The 17,231-nt window shown below is 34.7% G+C and overlaps 2 protein-coding genes across 3 annotated transcripts in view; both read right to left on the bottom strand.

The window, feature by feature from the left end:
* The window catches only part of LOC132193707 (protein grainyhead), a 93,836-nt gene extending 80,467 nt beyond the window's left edge, over positions 1-13,369 (bottom strand). The window contains exon 1 of one of the 2 annotated variants that reach the window (XM_059614550.1): positions 13,241-13,369. Coding sequence is in view for 1 of the 2 variants with exons in the window: in XM_059614548.1 (XP_059470531.1) it covers positions 10,656-10,696 (41 nt within the window). In the remaining variant the exon portion in view is untranslated. Of the gene's footprint in view, positions 1-10,655; positions 10,712-13,240 lie in introns of those variants that run through there. The other variant, XM_059614548.1, reaches the window with a different exon arrangement.
* Positions 6,190-6,963, bottom strand: LOC132193586 (uncharacterized). Its single transcript, XM_059614347.1, has 4 exons — positions 6,809-6,963; positions 6,618-6,675; positions 6,367-6,554; positions 6,190-6,307 (listed from the first exon to the last, which is right to left on the bottom strand). Exons 1-4 carry the CDS (start codon positions 6,860-6,862, stop codon positions 6,269-6,271), a joined length of 339 nt encoding a protein of 112 aa, XP_059470330.1. The 5' UTR covers positions 6,863-6,963; the 3' UTR covers positions 6,190-6,268.
* Positions 13,370-17,231: the final 3,862 nt, after the last annotated feature.

The following is a 17,231-nucleotide window of genomic DNA, read 5'->3' as shown; positions in this document are numbered from 1 at the left end:
TTTTATAAATAATTAAGAAATAAATACTAATTTATTAGACCTCTTCAATGAAAATTGAATTGAAGATGGGAACTGAATTAACTGAACATATATTTTAAATTTAACAAACAAACAATTTCGGTTAGAAAACTACTTAGCGAGAGAGACTTTAGCGGTCATAAATATAATCGCCAAAAGACGTTGCAAGAAAGGGTTGGTTTTGTACTCACTGCTGCTGGGGGTGCGTTTCGGAGGGTTGCAGCTGCTGAAAGGGGTCAAAGGGCTCCATCGCCCCGAGCTGCAGCGATATATTGTGAAGAGCGTCCGAAGCACTGCACGCAAAATGCGAGACGTCTGTCTTGTCTGTCGAAAGGAGTTGCAGCGCCTCGACGTAAATTAACTCGCGGTCAATTATGTATGCATTTCAACTCATTTCGCGATCGCGGCAGCCTTGCCAGCCAATAGTTCACGTTCCAGCGCCGAGCAAATTGCCTGGCAAAGAATCGCTCGAGCGGTTGGTGCATTTGCAGTTGCAATTATTTATGACGACAGCCAATGCGAAAAGATATCGGGTGCTCGGATCTCGCGCCATAAAAACAAGGTTTTCATCGGCGATTAGAGGCAATATTGCCGACTTTCCGAGCGCGACTCTCTTATCCAACGATAATATGTCAAACGCGGGTAAATAATGTGACTGGCGTGGGGGTCCCTCGCCGTGACGCGCTGGTCAGCAACGGTCGTGAGTGCAGGACACTTAATTAAGGAGAACCGCATCTTCAAGAGAGAGATAAAATTAATAATAATAAATCGCGATTGCTTGCGTAGGTAATAAGTAATAATATGATGCAACGGAAATCATCGTAATGTCGAAAAGAAATATTGCAAAAAATTTATAACCATAGTTTCCTCATCAAAATTGGTTGTATCTTTTATTCAAAATTAATCCCTCTACAAATGATTCCATACATTTTTCATTGATGAGATTTATATAAATGTGACATTGATAATTTAAAAAAAAATTAAGATTAATCTTATAATTAAAAATTATTTAACTTTCTTTAAAATATTAAAATTTGTCATAACAATATAAAAATAAAGAAAATTCAAGAAAAAAAGTGTCGCTAAAACCATTGTTTCCTCAGAATTGCAAATTTAAAAACATGAAAGCAAATTTCTTGTCAACGACCATTGAATAATTATTAATTATTAATTAATTTGCTTGAAAGTAGCGGTTTCATTTTTTCCTTTAAGTTGCCTTTTCTTAGTTTATGTAATATCTCCATATCCAAGGTGTAACAAAGAAAATTGGTTCATACAATTTAGTGCTACTTTTTATTACTTTAATTGTACATTTTGCACGTTTTACGTTTTTTAAATTGTTCAATAAAACTTTAAATAAATCCCAAAACAGTCCTTCAAGTAATTTTTACTAAATCTTGTTGCCATTAAAAATTCCAAACACGTCAGAAGAATATGGCACAAATTATACTCCTAATTACGCAATTTTCTACTATTTTTTTTTGCTTAAGCTCACAAGTCAGCAATGAGACCTCAACAAACTTATGTACAATTCCTTAAATTACTTTAAAAAATCTAACGAGAAAGCTAGAAAATTTGCAGCAGCTTTAGGAATTTGTGTGTTCACAAAAGGGCATTTTGCACAATTAGGTTTGAGTGTCTTTCGTCTAATTGCCCGTTCAAAGCGCACAAATTTGAATTCAAATGTACGGACCGGCGTCTTTGCGACGGCGCACATCTATCTATATGCAAAGAGAAATTTTTATGCTTCCAGGAATCTAATTTTGCTTAACAAGCACTGCTCATCCTTGTTTGTACAGAATGGAAAAAAAATTAGGCGTCCCTTTTGCGAAACGAGGCATATTAAGGTGGGTTATGCTCTGCGAGTGAATAAAAGTCCGAGCGAGCGAGCGCGGCGACTTTTCTCTCACAAGCGAAATAAATGTGCGCGTTTCTGTATTTCTATTGTTGCGGGGACAAAAAGAGGATCAAAGAGTGGCCGTGCCCGAGAATGGCTCATTAACAAAACCCACGTGAGCCGCGTCCAGGCCATTTTTGATGCGGCACTTCTTCCAGCAGCACAAATAAATTCCTGCCGAGCAAAAAGTCTCGGCGCTCGGCAAAACAATTTTTAAATTGTCTCTCTCATAGAATATAAATTATTAATAAATGGCCGACGTGCGCTCTGTGTGTCGCATACTAATCGCCCTCGCCAGCCACCGCACCAGCATAAAATCCATCAAAACCAAAATGGCGCTCTGCAATTTTCAGCACTCTGCTTTTTTCGCATCGTTTGCGTCATCGCCGTGCAGGTTTGCTAGGAAAACACATATTGCGTCGTTTAATGGCGAGAGCTCTTTAAAAGACACTGTCAAATTAAGGAAAGTAATCAAATTTATTTTTATACCCAGAATTTTGCCAAGAATTGCAACCGTAAATTAACACGTAACCATTTTCACTAATTAAATGAATGTTTTTAATCAAAATTATTTTTTTACCAAATTATAAGCCATTTAAAAATGAAAATTTGTCACTATATATAACATAATATTTTATGTACTTTACTATTGCATTTTTGTTTGTGTCATGTTTTTTTTAATATATTTTATTGCATAATTATATTTATTTTTCAAACTATTTACTATTTTATGATAAACAGTTTTTTATATCATTTTCTTTTTCATTGAATTCCAGCAACATGATGCCACTATTTTGTAATATAAATATTTATAAAGTCACTAAACCAAGCAAAAGTGTCATATTCAGCACGTAATTGATATTTTCCAGGCGTAGAACGTTTCCGTTTTAATTTTGAATTGTAAAAATTAGGAAATTTGCAAAGAAAATAAAAGATTAAAAGTCCACATATTCAAACAGTTATGTCAAATTTTCAAAAATATATAATTTTAATTAAATTTTAGTATTCATTGTTGTTTTTCAGTGCTCATTATAATTGCTGACTTATTTTGAAAAGTATTATTAAAATATATTAATTTGGCTCGATTCCGTTGCCATTTGAACTGTGAAACTATTACATATGAGCGAGTGAACTTACAATTGAGCATCAATTTCATGCGCTACGTCCGGTCTAATTGCAAGTACAAATCATTTTGCTAGGCGCTGGTTACCTTTCAAGAAATTGTTATTGATGTGGCGTGTTTTCGAATGGGGCAGCCGCCATAAATCATCAGCACCCATTTATCGATTAATATTGAATCGACGCGAGGAGCAACCTTGGCCACTCGCGGTTTTCGCCAAGTGGAGTTTGCGGGGCTTCCTCGAAATTACAGGCACAGAGAATACTGAAATGCCGATTTATCATCGCAGTGAGGGCAGCCAAGAAGGTATTAACAAAAGTGCAAAAGGTGTTGCTAATCAGGTAGCCGCATTCGTTTCATTGGCTGGCTGCGCGAGTTGGAAAAAAAACATGCAAGTCGCTTCACAGAGTAAATTATGAGACGTTTTGAGTGGAAAAATCGCACGCAGCAATGGGTCGAGGGGATTATGTATGAACGCAACCGGGCACTTGCGTAACCGATAATTACCCAGAGGTATGTATCATCTTTCCATTTCAATCATAACGCCAGCCATGCACGTCACGCAAACCCACTCACTTCTGGTTTACGTAAATCATGACTTTTCCGATCAGATTTTCCTAAGATGCGTTTGCTATTGTTGTAAGCACATTTGCATTTATCTTTGCAGGAGAAGTATTTTGTGATTGTATTTTTCTTTTACTTATGAAAAATAAATAATACTGATAATTGAAAAATTTAAATATAATGAGAGAAGAAGTTAATTGAAAAAAAAAGACAAAAAATAATTAAGAATAAAATTCACGATTTTTTTTTCAGAACGATTTTCTTGTCCTTATATAAATGAAGGTACTTATAATAAAATAAATTTTGGATAGAAACTTTCATTAATATATTTTTCCATAATTTTAGCTTCAATTGAGATCTTTTTTTATTTTAAGTGGGAAAATTCAGGAATTTCATATTTTATCGCCGAGCATTGTGGACACGAATCAATAGTACCGTTAAAATTCTAATAAAATTATGCATTCAATTAACAAGTTTAGTTGAAGTTACAGATTTCACCATTCTTTTTTAAATGTTGTAAAAATTGGCAGTAAAAAACATTGCTGCTGGCAATGTTTTTGCCATTTTATGAATATGGAAATATTTATTATTGAAATAATGATAGAGTTTCTAGCGTCAATAAATTAAAATTGAGAAACCACTCTAACCGACATTCAAATAATATGCATTTGATTGCTTTTGCGAGAGCAAAAAGGATAATTTAATTATGATGGAAAATGTGTGCAAACTGTGCGTCCATCTCGCCTTGAAGTCAGTAATTAAAACCAAGCGTGTAATTTATGTAATTTACGTTTATGACGGGAAGGAATATTATTATTTTTCTATGACACAAAACTGTCCGGACATTTTTCCTCGTCGATTTCCACACATAAATTTCAGTTTTAATTATTATGAAGAGAATGGAAAAGTTTAAATTCATAAAAGAAAAAAATACAAACGGTAAAAAAATGCATTTCATCTTATAAAATTACGAAGAGTAAAAAAAAACTTTAGTTAAAACTTTCATTGTCGATTTTAATCAAAGATTTACTCAGTTTTGCTGTATAAACTCAACAAAGGAAAAATCATGCATGAACCGGGATGTTCCTTGTTGATAAAATTGCTAAATTATTCAAAAAATAAAATTAGAACTAGCTCGCAATTAGAGAAATTTACCAAAAAAGAAAAATCGTTAAAAAAATTCTAGTTTTTTTTTCATTGTTAAACGTAAAAAAAAGTTTTGATGAAAAAAGAAGCACCACGTCATTTTTCTCTTCCTTATTTCCTTTCAATGAAGTGGTACTTTCAGACCCTTCAATGCTAAAGAACGCAACCTGCTTGACGACTGTGCAAGCGGGGTTGCATACATCATTAATTTCAGTCAAGCTTATCTCCCTGCCTCAACAACTCACTTTGTCAAAAGCGAAATGAAATTTGGCCACCAACCTGAAAACTGGATTGTTGGCCCTTTTAGATAAGCACCTTTTCCACCTGACTGGAGTTGAAAAATGTGCCAAAATCGTTCTCAGTCAAACGGTAAAAGTTTGCGTGTGTGAGGCGCAAGTTTCTAACAAGTCCGGGCGTTTTGAGTGATTGTGAATCAGATAAGCGTGAAAGATCGTTTCTAACTGTGAGATGCGCGGTACGCCTAAGTGCGAGGTCACGTGCAAGTGCATGAAATAATATAATAACGTGCGGCAAATTACACTATGTATCACATGAGAAGTGCAATTGCAGTTGCTTGCATTCGTTATAAATGTGTGCAATATCAGATAAACATTGTATGGGAGCGACCAATCGGAGCCGCCGCAACTCTCAAGGAACACCTCGCATATAAAAAGTGCCGACGGGCTTCCAGGTGCCAATGTCAGAGAGCTGCGCTTTTCAATTATATTCGCAACATTTAAACACGCCTCTGCTGCAATTAGCGTTTTGTATCTACTGCAACTAATTGCGATCTAGGGTAATAATATTGCACGTAATTTCTCAGGAAACACGCCAGGAGTTTTCCTTAACCCGAGTCCTCGGAATCTCGCCACTTTTTCCTCCCCCGAAAAAGTGCGCACAAATTTTATGGCTGCTTTTTTGTTTTGTTTCGAGCCGCGGTGCTATATTTAGCCGAGGGACCATCAGCGAAGAGCATATTTTTTATTGTTGAGTTTTGTGGCAAGGTCGGCCAATAAATTGTTTCTCCGCAGCACCAACGCCTTTTAGCACCTCGGGTTATTTTCAATTACGAAAATGAAGAGAAAATTTGCAGCGTTGTCGGCGCGCTTCGCCTCCAGGCTTGATACTGTAATTTGGAATGGGCGTGTTTTTGAAAGGGAAAAATATGGATAATGTGGATGTAATTAATTGCTTACTAATTGTGTTTAATTTTAATTCTAGAACAATTTTTGTATGACAAGGTATTGCAATGATTTCGTCGCATATTTACATTGATTGCCATTTTATATGTAAAAAAATCCTGACATTCTGAGCTCATTTGGCGCATATATTTCATTTATTATAAAGAAATATTCTGGTGGATTTGAAAAAAAATCAGCAACTATTACATTAACGAAGTAAAATAATAATTGGATGAAATTATTTATTTATTTTATATAAAATTAGAGAAACATGTAAATATTGAAGTGTCAACGTGTGATGTATTTCAATTTCAAATCATTAAAATCAGCATCTAAAACTGACTACCCAGCGGCGGGATCGGTTGCAGCAGTTGTATCTCCCTGAATGAAATCATATTAATTTTTTGGGTAAATTTGAAAGGAAATTAAAATATCCTTACGGCAGTAGCCGTATCGGTGGCGGCAGCATTTGTTGCTGCAGCACTGGTTGCGGCAGTGTCGGCGGCAGCAGTGGTTGATGTCGTTTTTTTGGAAGTTCTTTTGGTTGTTTTCTTGCTCTTCTTGGTTCCTGATTTTTTTGCCTTCATGACCTCAATTTTTGGCATTTTAAAATCGTTGAATTCCTTGACTTTGGGATCAGGGTAGAAGAAACGAAAAAATTTAAACTTGATTTTTTTTTTAAAGATGGTACCTTTCATTTTAATTCCAAATTCCTTCACTTTGCCCTCAGATTCATCTACCTTCAAAAACTGAGGGAAAGGTGCAAACAAGTTGTAATTTACTTTTATTGCTCAATTAATGATGAATAAAAAAATATTTTTTTACCACGATTTTTGTGAAATTGCAATGAGAAAAATATAATAATTTTAATTTTGAACTTGCCAGTAATACAAGGAGAACCAGTGGAGCAGCAGTCCACAGATAATTTTTGTTCATTTTAAAGCCGTGCAGAAATGATAGTCTCTTGACTATTCCACCAATTTTTAAGCTCGAAAGCAGAATGAAATGAGTGAGTGGAAACTAAACCACTCGGATGCTGGCAGTGATTGCCAGTGTTGAAATCAAAATTGCGAGGACGCGACAATGCGACGTCATTCAAATTTCCGCCCAACGCGATTTCCGAAAGGCTAACATAAAATGTTTCAGCAAACAAACAAAAAATAATGAGGGCGATCCAAGACCCATGTTAGTTGAACGCACCATTCAATTTTTATGTTTGACTTTGAATGTTGATAGACTGGACCAGGTTGTGCTCTTGGATCACCCTAAATAAAATAATGTATGAAGTATTTAATTCGCATTTCATAACAATTTAAAACTAAAAATTATATATATTTTATGTAAATTTTCTAAGAATGAGGAGTGATTTTTTATAAATTTGATCTATACTTTTAGGAAAAAACTATTATAGTTGCTGTGAATTTGAAGAGGTGCAAGAATTGTTTAATGCTCATCTTTGAGTTATCTAAAATTAATGGTCCCTCCAATAGTGAGGATGAATAAGAAAATCTCATTTTGGAATTAAAAATAAGTAAATATTTCAAATGAGTTTATTAGGAAATAACATTATAATAAAATTTCAAGAAATATTTGCATATTTTCTAAATTTTTGAAATTATGAAAATTTTTACTTGAGAATGGGAAATGTGAGCATTTTTAGATTACGGGGAACAACAAAACTTTGTCAAAATTACAAAGAAGGCTATAAAAAAAAATATCGGCACATATAAACATCGCTAAAAGCGCAAAAATCACGATTCAAGGTCGCTGCTAAAAGTTATTATACAAAGCGTCAATGCAAATTCAAGAGCCCACATCGCTCTTTCACAGCGTCTAGATTTTCTCTCTTCTGCTTACAAATTCGCTCCTTAAATTTCAGCCACGGAAAATTGTGTCTGACGACGGATAATATAATAAATTTCGGCAGCAGCAAGGAAAGAGGCGCGGGCTTTTATTTTATTTAGAATTTTTCGTCAATTCCGCGCCGAGTGTCTTACTTTTTAATGTATTCACGGTGCTCGCCGGCGTATTCTTTGCGATTAGTCGGTCAAAATGAGGGAATTAAAATAAAAAGGGTCCCCGCCACGGCTACGCACAGCTTTAACCTTGAGGCGACAGCCATTTGTTAATTTATTGGCCAAGAAAAGGCATCTCTTATGTATTCAGCCACTAAATTCATTTAATTCGCTGCTGCTTCTCCTCGCCGCGCTTTATATATTAAAATTATATTATTTCCCAACAGGATGCCGCGCAAACGAAAAAGTTCTGATAAAAAACTTGAGCTACTGATTCGCGTGCATAAATTAATAGAATTTAAACTCCTGCTTAACACCACATTTACTTAGAAAATTGAAAATGCGGCAATTTAAATTCTCTATAATAATAGAAAAAAGAGTGACGGATTTCTGGTTATTGTGCATTTGTGAAGGATTCACATTCACATTGGGATTGACAATGAGATGTAAAAATATTTAAGTAATATAATTGTTTCGCAATTTTCTTTTTAAATAAATTGTTGCCCATTAGTGGCGAAAGAAATGAAAAATTTGGAAAATCTTCAGTAGCGATGCATGCATTGCAAAATGTTTCTTGGATTAAAGTGTTTCCACTGAATTATATAATTAATATTTATAATAATAAACTAGATTGTGTATGTACTTTTATTGGCAGTAATATTATTTGATGAAACAAACAAACTGTTATTAATTATAAATAATAAAAATTTAAAAATTCTTAATCGTAAAACTGTGTTATATATAAAAAAATAATAATAAACTATTTGTTAAAATTTCATTTAAAATATAGTTGATATTTAATGTAACTTGTATATTAAATTTCTTTTTAGCAAAACAAAATTTAATAATTTCCTTGTTTAGCTGAATTTTCATGTTTCGGTATCAAATAACGAGAGGGATTTCACTCAATACTAATCTAGAAGTAAAAGACGGATATAGAAATTGTCAGGGAATAAAATTTCTCTGCTATGAGGCCTTTAAAGGGAGGGCTATAAAAAATAGTTCTGATTGCCATTTTGATAGGATAGATGAATTCCACGTTGTTGTGCGAGTGGGATTTTATGATTGAACATGGCATTTAAATAATTCCAGACTCTCTTTCGATTCTTATCTCTTCACCTAATATAGTTTTCTAAAAAATAAATTATTATTTCCACAGAGTTTTTATTAACAAATAAAAAGGCATTTTTTTCTCCGAGCTAGTTTTCATAACAATATAAATTCCTACCCTGAAGGCTTCGTCCGCAATCAATCAAAGGTCGCACCGCTCCAGCGAGTAACTCGCGCGCTTTTCCATTCTATAGCATAATCTCCGTTGGCTGCCCGAACAATCAAAACGGTTTTCGCAGAGATCGAGCATCATTCTTGCTTATAAAGTGCGCATAATGACTTGAAATTAATGCCTTTGTGCCGCTGAAGTTGCTGCAATGCGGCGTTCATATTATTATTATTATGCATTGCCGGCCAGATCACAATCAGCTCCGGACCTGACGCGAATAAAACATACACACGACGACGAGCAGCGCATTATTTCGCGTTTACTTGTGTATGTACATAGGAGGCTGCATTCTGCATACATCCTCTCTTCCTGAGATGGCCAATAAATATTTATTGCGTTAAGCAAATGCCGAGAGCAGCCAATCCGAGAGAGAAAAAACGGTGGCGAAACGCGATAAATATTAAAACGGGAGAGATCATTCATGAGATTGTCTTTCCGTAGGCGAGGAAAATTGAATCTTCAGTGAGCACTCCTACTCAAAGGTAAATTTCTGATCTGAACGACTGACAATCAAGACAAGAAATTAATATTTTAAACTTAAAAAAAAGAAGATGCAAAACCTTTCTATCTAAAAAGTGGCACCATCCGAAATCCAGAATGCTAATTGATTTAATTTTTATGCAAAATTTAGTACTTTTTTATTTGAATAAATGACAAGTTTTAATTGTTTCTATCATTTAATCAAATGGGGGGCTATTTATTTTCAGTTCACAATTATATTGAGGGATTCTTACTAAATGTTTAATTGTTCCAATATCGCCATTAATGGAGCTAGTTTTGTAATATTCCATGTAGCTAATTCACAAAATAGTTGTCAATTCAATGCAAATATATTTAAAAGAACAAGTATTTTAGAATTTATTTTCTTGAATAACTAACAATTTAGAAAAGCAAAAGATAATTTTTCGGTTTCTTGCAAATTCTAAATTAATTAAACATTGCCTACTTTGCCTGAATCAATTAATAAATTCTGTGTTCAGCCCTACAGTCTTCCATCGTGAATGAAAAACTGTTTTATTTTCTTGTTTCATAAAGATAAAAAAAATGTGATTAATAAAAATTTTATGCTTTAAATGATGATAATTTCAATTATATGTAGCAAATTAAATTAATTACATTTTACAACGTTTAGGGTTCCCTGAAGTGAAATTTATTTACGCGCTTGATTAAGCAGTCCGAAGTGTCCGAACAACACATTTCTTGCCGAGTGAACGAAAAAAGGCGTTCGAATTGGCTCAATTGGCAATTTGGAAAAAATCGTCGTTGCGGAATTTCTCTGCGCTTTCGCCATGTACGTCTGCTCAATTTTGAACTACATAATAATCTCGGAAGAATGTGAGGGCAGAAGCGCGAGAGGGGCCACATGGGCCGATGCGAACCAAATAAATTAGCCCGGCGAGCGTTTAATGAAATTAGAATCACGGTTTTATCCTACCTTGGGGGCACGGCGATAGTCCCTGGTCCATTTGGGGTCATCAGCGGTCCTTCGTCAGATCAAATTCAGGGTCTTCAGGGAGATGAGGCGAGAGGTGACTTTCGTTATCATTCCACGCACCCCCTTTCTTCCTTCCAACTGGCGCTGTTGCTTGGTGCTGAGAAAGACCCAAACTTACAAGTCAGGACAGGGATGAGAATTATGAGAAACGTGTCGCGGGAGGCAGGCAGAAAAGTAAAAATGACATCGCGCCGGTTAAAAATATCAATAATCCTCATATTTTCAGCATTGATAGGTGATGAAATGATGTAATTTTTTTTTTAATTATTTAATTCAAAACAAATAATCATACTTTGGCGAGCTCAGTTGAGGAATTTTTCAAAACGATGTCATTTTTACTTTTCTGCCTGCCTCCCGCGACACGTTCTCACAATTCTCATCGCTGTCCTGACTTGTACGTTCTCGTCTTTCAGCCCCAAGCAGCAGCAGCCACCGCCAGACTGGTGGCGTCGGCTGGAAGGAGGGGGGAGGGGGTGTGCGTGCAATGATGACGAAAGTCACCTCTCGCCTCATCTCCCTGAAGACCCGGATTTTTAGCTGACTTGGGACTTCGCCGACCTGCCGATGACCTCAAACGGACCAGGGACTGTCACCGAGCCCCCAAGATAAGGTAAAACCGTGATTCTAATTTTATTAAATGCGCGCCGGGCTCATTTATTCGTTTCGCCGTGTCGTATCGGCCCATGTCACCCCTCTCGCGTCTGCTTCTGCCTGCCGAGGCATCCGAGACTAATTCAAAATTGAGCAGTAGTAATATCAATCAAAGCAGAAGTATATCAATCAAATAATATTTTTCACTTCAGGCTTCAGGGGCCCTAAAATATTATAAAAAAAAATTATATACACATTTAGAAACACAAAGTTTTTTTTTCAATAATTTTTAAATTTATTGACACATTAATGTTATAAATTATAATTATAAAAATGACTTGGCATCATCATGTTTCAGGACATTAATATTTTAATTTTTCACACTGCCTCACAAAGATTTCTAAAAAAAATCAATTAAAATACTTATATTTTTCATATTAAGTAATTAAAAATAAATTAGATTTTTGAAATTTTTAGCCCTTTTTAAGAAGGAAGTTTAATTATTTGCTATTTGACTTTATTATTTGCGATGACTCCTTGGTCGGAGGTAAAAAAGCGGCGGCTCGGTGTCAGCAGACACGACGCTAGTTTTTCTGTCTCGCGGCATAAGGAGAATATAAAATTGAAATTGCCGGAGAAAAACGCTCACGTAACAATAACCATAATGTGAGAGAGTATATTATTTTTACACGCGTATGTTGCCGCGGCATTATCATATAACAAATAGAAGTTAAGTCGGGAGCCGCCGCTGCATTTTTCCGTGTGCCGCCTGACAATGATAATTGTCTGTGTGTGCAACAACAGGAAAACAGCGGTAATTGACGCGTAATTATACGACAAGGGCTTTCCTTCGCCGGACGTTTTTGCCCGAATTGTGAAATTAAGTCTGCAAAATACGTGAAAAATGTGATTTGACCACTTTTATTAATTACGAGTACAAAAAATTTAATCGAATTTTAAACATTCAAAAGGAACAAAAATAAAAGACAATGTAAAAACACAACATTACAACAATTTTTGGTATTGTAAGTAAATTTATAGTGGAATTAATTTGGCTCAAATAATTGGCAAACAGGTTCATTAAATGCAATCAAATTTTGGACTGATTTACACCCCACTGTAATTTCCACTTCCAGCGTACCAAAAAAAATGAGAAAAATTCAAAAAATAAAAATCATAAGCGAAATCTGGGTTCTGGGTATTAATTGATTTTATAATTCAAAGGACTATATAAGCTATTCCTGAGATCATCTCTATTTTTAAAGTGCTAAAACTGAACTAAATTTTTATTGAAGACATTCTCGTTGAATAACTGATAAAAGTGTATCAGATTTTTAAACCTCATGTTGTATGCTGTGCTTACCAACTGGCCCCTTGTCTAATTTAAAAATTTAATACGATCACGATGTATTTTTATCTTGTTGCTCTCCATTAATTTATAATTTATGGGATTTTTCAATAATGCCCAATAATCGTCCCACGTTAAAGTAAGGAACAGTTTTTTTTTTTTTCAAATAAAATAGCTCAAGCCGTCAAAGTTTAGCTTCTTATTTATAATGAAATATTGTCAATCTTCACATTTTTTTTACTACGTAAAAAAACCAAATTTTTAAAACAGGATTGCAGTTGAAAATCAAAAGACACTTGTATTATATGAGAAAATTGTCTGGCCAAGGTGTTGATAGCTTTAATTTATCAATTTTTAAACATGAATTGTTCTTTAAAATCAGAATTTATTCAGGTCATGTCAGTTTTAAACGAAATATCATGTGTTGACAGGGCGCGTTGTTTTTCGATCAAAATAAGAGTGCGTGATCCAGAGGTGACCCGATTTCTCCGTTGGCGCCGCGAGCGGAATCGGAACGCGCGAATCTCTGCTTTCCCAATGCACCGCCGATAAAACGCAAGATAAAACGGTTTTAAATGTAACTGACCTTTCGGACGGACACGGCTGTGCTGCCAAGGAAGAAGAAACGCGCTCCGCCGGTAAAACACACCACGGGCTCCAGGGGCGATGAGATGATGTTGGATGCCGGAGAGCCAGGAGGCGACTCGCTAGTTAAAAAGCTGCGAGCCAGACAAAGCGACTAACCGGACAGGCTGAGAGACCAGATTCAGGCTAAACCGGATCAACGACCACAGGCAAATCTTCTTTCACTCGCGCGAGAACGACGCAAACAGGTGAATGAAAGGATGAATGGGCAGAAAACACCCGTTCTCCGGCCTCGAGGGAGCAATCAGCCGCCTCTTCTTCTTCTTCCATCGGGATCTCAATGTAGGTGATCGACTCTCCACAAGCAATAAATTAAAACCACCAGTTTATGTGGTGGAGTGTTAACATATTGAGGCTTATTTCATAACATTTCTTCAGAAAATAAGCATTTGAGCAAATGTTTTGCTTGTGGTGACGCCTTCTCTAGTGAAAAACATTTTTATTTCCCTTAAAATACTCAAATTTTTGTGTCATCTATGAAATTGTTGGACAAGAACAAACAGCTGAAGTTTTGATCAGCATATACACCAGTTCTGCTCTTTCTGCAGTCTACCCTCAACTAAAATGAAAGATTTTCAAATATAAATGATCGAAAAATTATTGAATTAAATTTTCTATTATTCTTTTAAATCCGACCTCAAAAAATTTAAATTAAAAAAAAACTGAACGTAAAAATTTAATATGTATTATTACTATTTTTTGAGAATTCTAATTGGTAGTTGTTTTGAAGTCCCTGTAAATATTGTGCATATTGCTTACCTTTGTGCTGTATTTGATTTCAATAATATTACGGATGGGAAGTGTACATTGTGTGTGAATCTTATTATCACAATTGTTTTTGCAAAACTTCAATTTTTTTCTAACAATATCTGATAACATCAAATGTCATTGGAAAATATACACAATTAATGGTATTTGTTAATTTTCAATAGATTATTTTTGTAGATTTTGGAGTTTCAGAAATCATTGCGTTTTGTAAATTTTAAAATTGTTAAAAGAAATATTAAAATGGCCTTTTCATTCAATTTTGAATTTTTCTTACTTAGTTAGAAAAATTATTTAACTAATTTGAGAATGTTTTGCTTATAAACTAAATACTTTACTTGGAACTCCAAAATTTGAAGGTAATTAAATACATTTTTAAACCTTTAACTGTTGTAATAGTTCAACGTAATATAGAATTTGAATTGAGATAGATATTGGATTTAGATGTAAAAAGCTGCTTTTCCTGCCGCAATTGATGCGTAAATAGCTACTTGTAATATGTACCTAAACTACTTAAGGTGAGTGTATTTAAAATGCACTTTATTGAACTTCTGAGTCACGCGCCAACAGACCATAATCTGATTAAAAGTTTCAACGATTTGATAAAAACTGAAGCAGGTCATAAAAATAAATAATAATTTCCTTTGACAATAAATTTGTACTGAAAATATTACCATAATATTATTTTGTTATCAAGTCGCATCTTTTTGGCTTTAATTGAATTTTTTATCTAGTCTTTTGTATATTTTACTCGTGATTTCGTTATGATGCAAAGTGGCACCACTTTATTTTTAATACTCAAAAATCGATAGCTTTTAATCTATTAGATAAGAAAACTCGCCAAATTGCATTTTCGCAATAAATGGGAAGCTTTTTGGGTATCTTGGTAGATCCTCACCGTTAATTGCGCGGTTCAATCAATCGGAAATTACAACACGAGTAGTTTGTTTTCAATTAACATTCACAATCAACAGTCTGCTCCCGGTGCGAAATTCGATAAAAATCCAACTCATTAGCGGCTTAATTTCGAAAGTTATCTCTGCTTTTAATTTCCCCTTATCAGCGCCAGTCGTTAACAACAAGACGAATATGAAAAAAACACGTGCGAATTTTGGGCATTAAGGCCATTGTTCTTTGTAAAACAAATAAAAATTAGCTCAATAGTTACAAAAGCCAATCAATCGATAACAAAATCACGGCTGAAACACATAAGTAAAAATTTTAAAGGAATTAAATAATACAATTGATAATATAAGGACGCGAAACAAATCATCAATACAATGGAAAAAAACTCGTCAGCGAACTAATTAAATAAATTCAAAAATAGATTTAATAAAAAAAACCAAACAACCAATAACATTTATATCTTTATTTTTCAGATTTCTTTGTCATCAACTCATCATCAAAATAATGAAGCAAAGAAATGTTGCTCTTTATTGTTACAAAAGAAAACGTAATTTTTGGCCTGCACCAAAGATTTTCCGAGATTTTCTTAGTTTGACCCTGATTAAACAAGAACATACAAATGTAGATAAAAATAATTAATAATAAGATGTTATACAGGAGAACGTGGACTAAAATATCATTGATTAGATTAGTGAATTTCTTCCATTTTCCACTAATTAATTAATTATTTTACATAATTAATCATTCAAAAGCTTTAATTTCCTAATACTTTTGTTCTCTTCTTTTTGGAAGTTCTGCGAGGCTTATTGCAAGACTATTGATGGTTTAAGCTAATAAGTTGTTTGAATATATTCACCTCTTTGCATGTTTGGTCTGTGACAGTTAAATAATTATTTTGGCAGGTTCCTTGAAAATCCTAAACAAACATTCTAAATTACGATGTAAAATCTCCGCTCAGACGATCCATTTAGAGGTCGAACCTGAGCGAGTCAAAACAGAACGTATAATAATTGCCGGGAAACTGCAAGTCGGGAGCCGCGATCGGGTTGCCCGAGTCACGAGTTTTGAGGACGTTCTCGAGGTGATTCAGCACTTTCTCTCTCCTGCAAATTCGCGGTGAGCTGAACGCACGCACGCGATGCTGGTTGCCGATTGCGACGGAAAAAATTATTTACAACACACTATATGAGATGCAAATCGTCTCGCGGATTCCCTCTCGTCGTGATGTGTCAGAGAGGGACTAACTAACCAGTTCTGGATTTCCGCCGCGTGCTCTATTAGCAATTATATATCAGCAGGCGGAATATCAGGTTTTGAGCCTGCCTGCAGGTACTCTGCTCTCGTCAGGTACACCCACATCACCCTGACCTTTGCCAACCAACCAGTCAAACTCGAAGTTGAGCTCTCTTTCTCGCACTAATCACAGCACAATGCGCAGTTCAACGCTCTCACTTGTAATGTAATAATAGTAACATAGTATTTTCCCTCTGCCGTGTTTACTTCGTTCGAATGCATTGCACTCTCGATCCAGCGGAGTGAAACCACCGTCGCCGTCATAAATGTATGCATAACATTTATATATATGCACGACTCCACTGGTGGGATAAAAATAGACGTTGAGTGATTGTGATGATGCCGAAGATTGTAACATTTAATGGGAAGTGTCAATCAACAGCCGCGAGTGTACAACACGACCAGAGGAAAGCTGTCATTGTGCTTATTATTTCCATTTCTCGTTTGAAAAAGAAAAATATCATCATTTTTCTAAAACCATCATTATGGCGTTTCAAATCTCACAAACTGGCCGAATAATTGAATTTCTTGGTGAAAGAATTTTGATTTCAATAGAATTAATTTATTGAATTAAATTAAACTTTTATTAATGAAAATTTAATAAATTTTCAGCTGTGAGTTCAAATGATTAAATTTCCAATCAAATTATGCCAATTATGTATGATGTTTGAATTTTGGCTTTTAAGCTGTTAATATTGTTTTGTAGAAAAACTAATATGATCTAAAGTTATCTAATTACAACAGTAATTAGTAAAGAAAATCTAAAAGGCCTCTTCTCGCGGATTTGTATTCCCGATTTCAAAATTACACAAAATTCCATGACTGCAAAATTGATATATAAAAAAGCTCCTAATTTTAAGGATGGAAAATATTTTAAATGAAAGTTCTTAATACGCTCACATGAACCTTTAAAGAAATTTTGATCTTGTTGTCAAGAATACTTATTGCTTATTTAGACCGACACATAG

This window comes from Neocloeon triangulifer, unplaced genomic scaffold (assembly GCF_031216515.1).
Source record: "Neocloeon triangulifer isolate White Clay Creek 2 clone unplaced genomic scaffold, ASM3121651v1 ptg000004l, whole genome shotgun sequence".
Taxonomy (NCBI): Eukaryota; Metazoa; Arthropoda; class Insecta; order Ephemeroptera; family Baetidae; genus Neocloeon; species Neocloeon triangulifer.
This window is presented reverse-complemented; position numbering and strand designations above follow the sequence as displayed.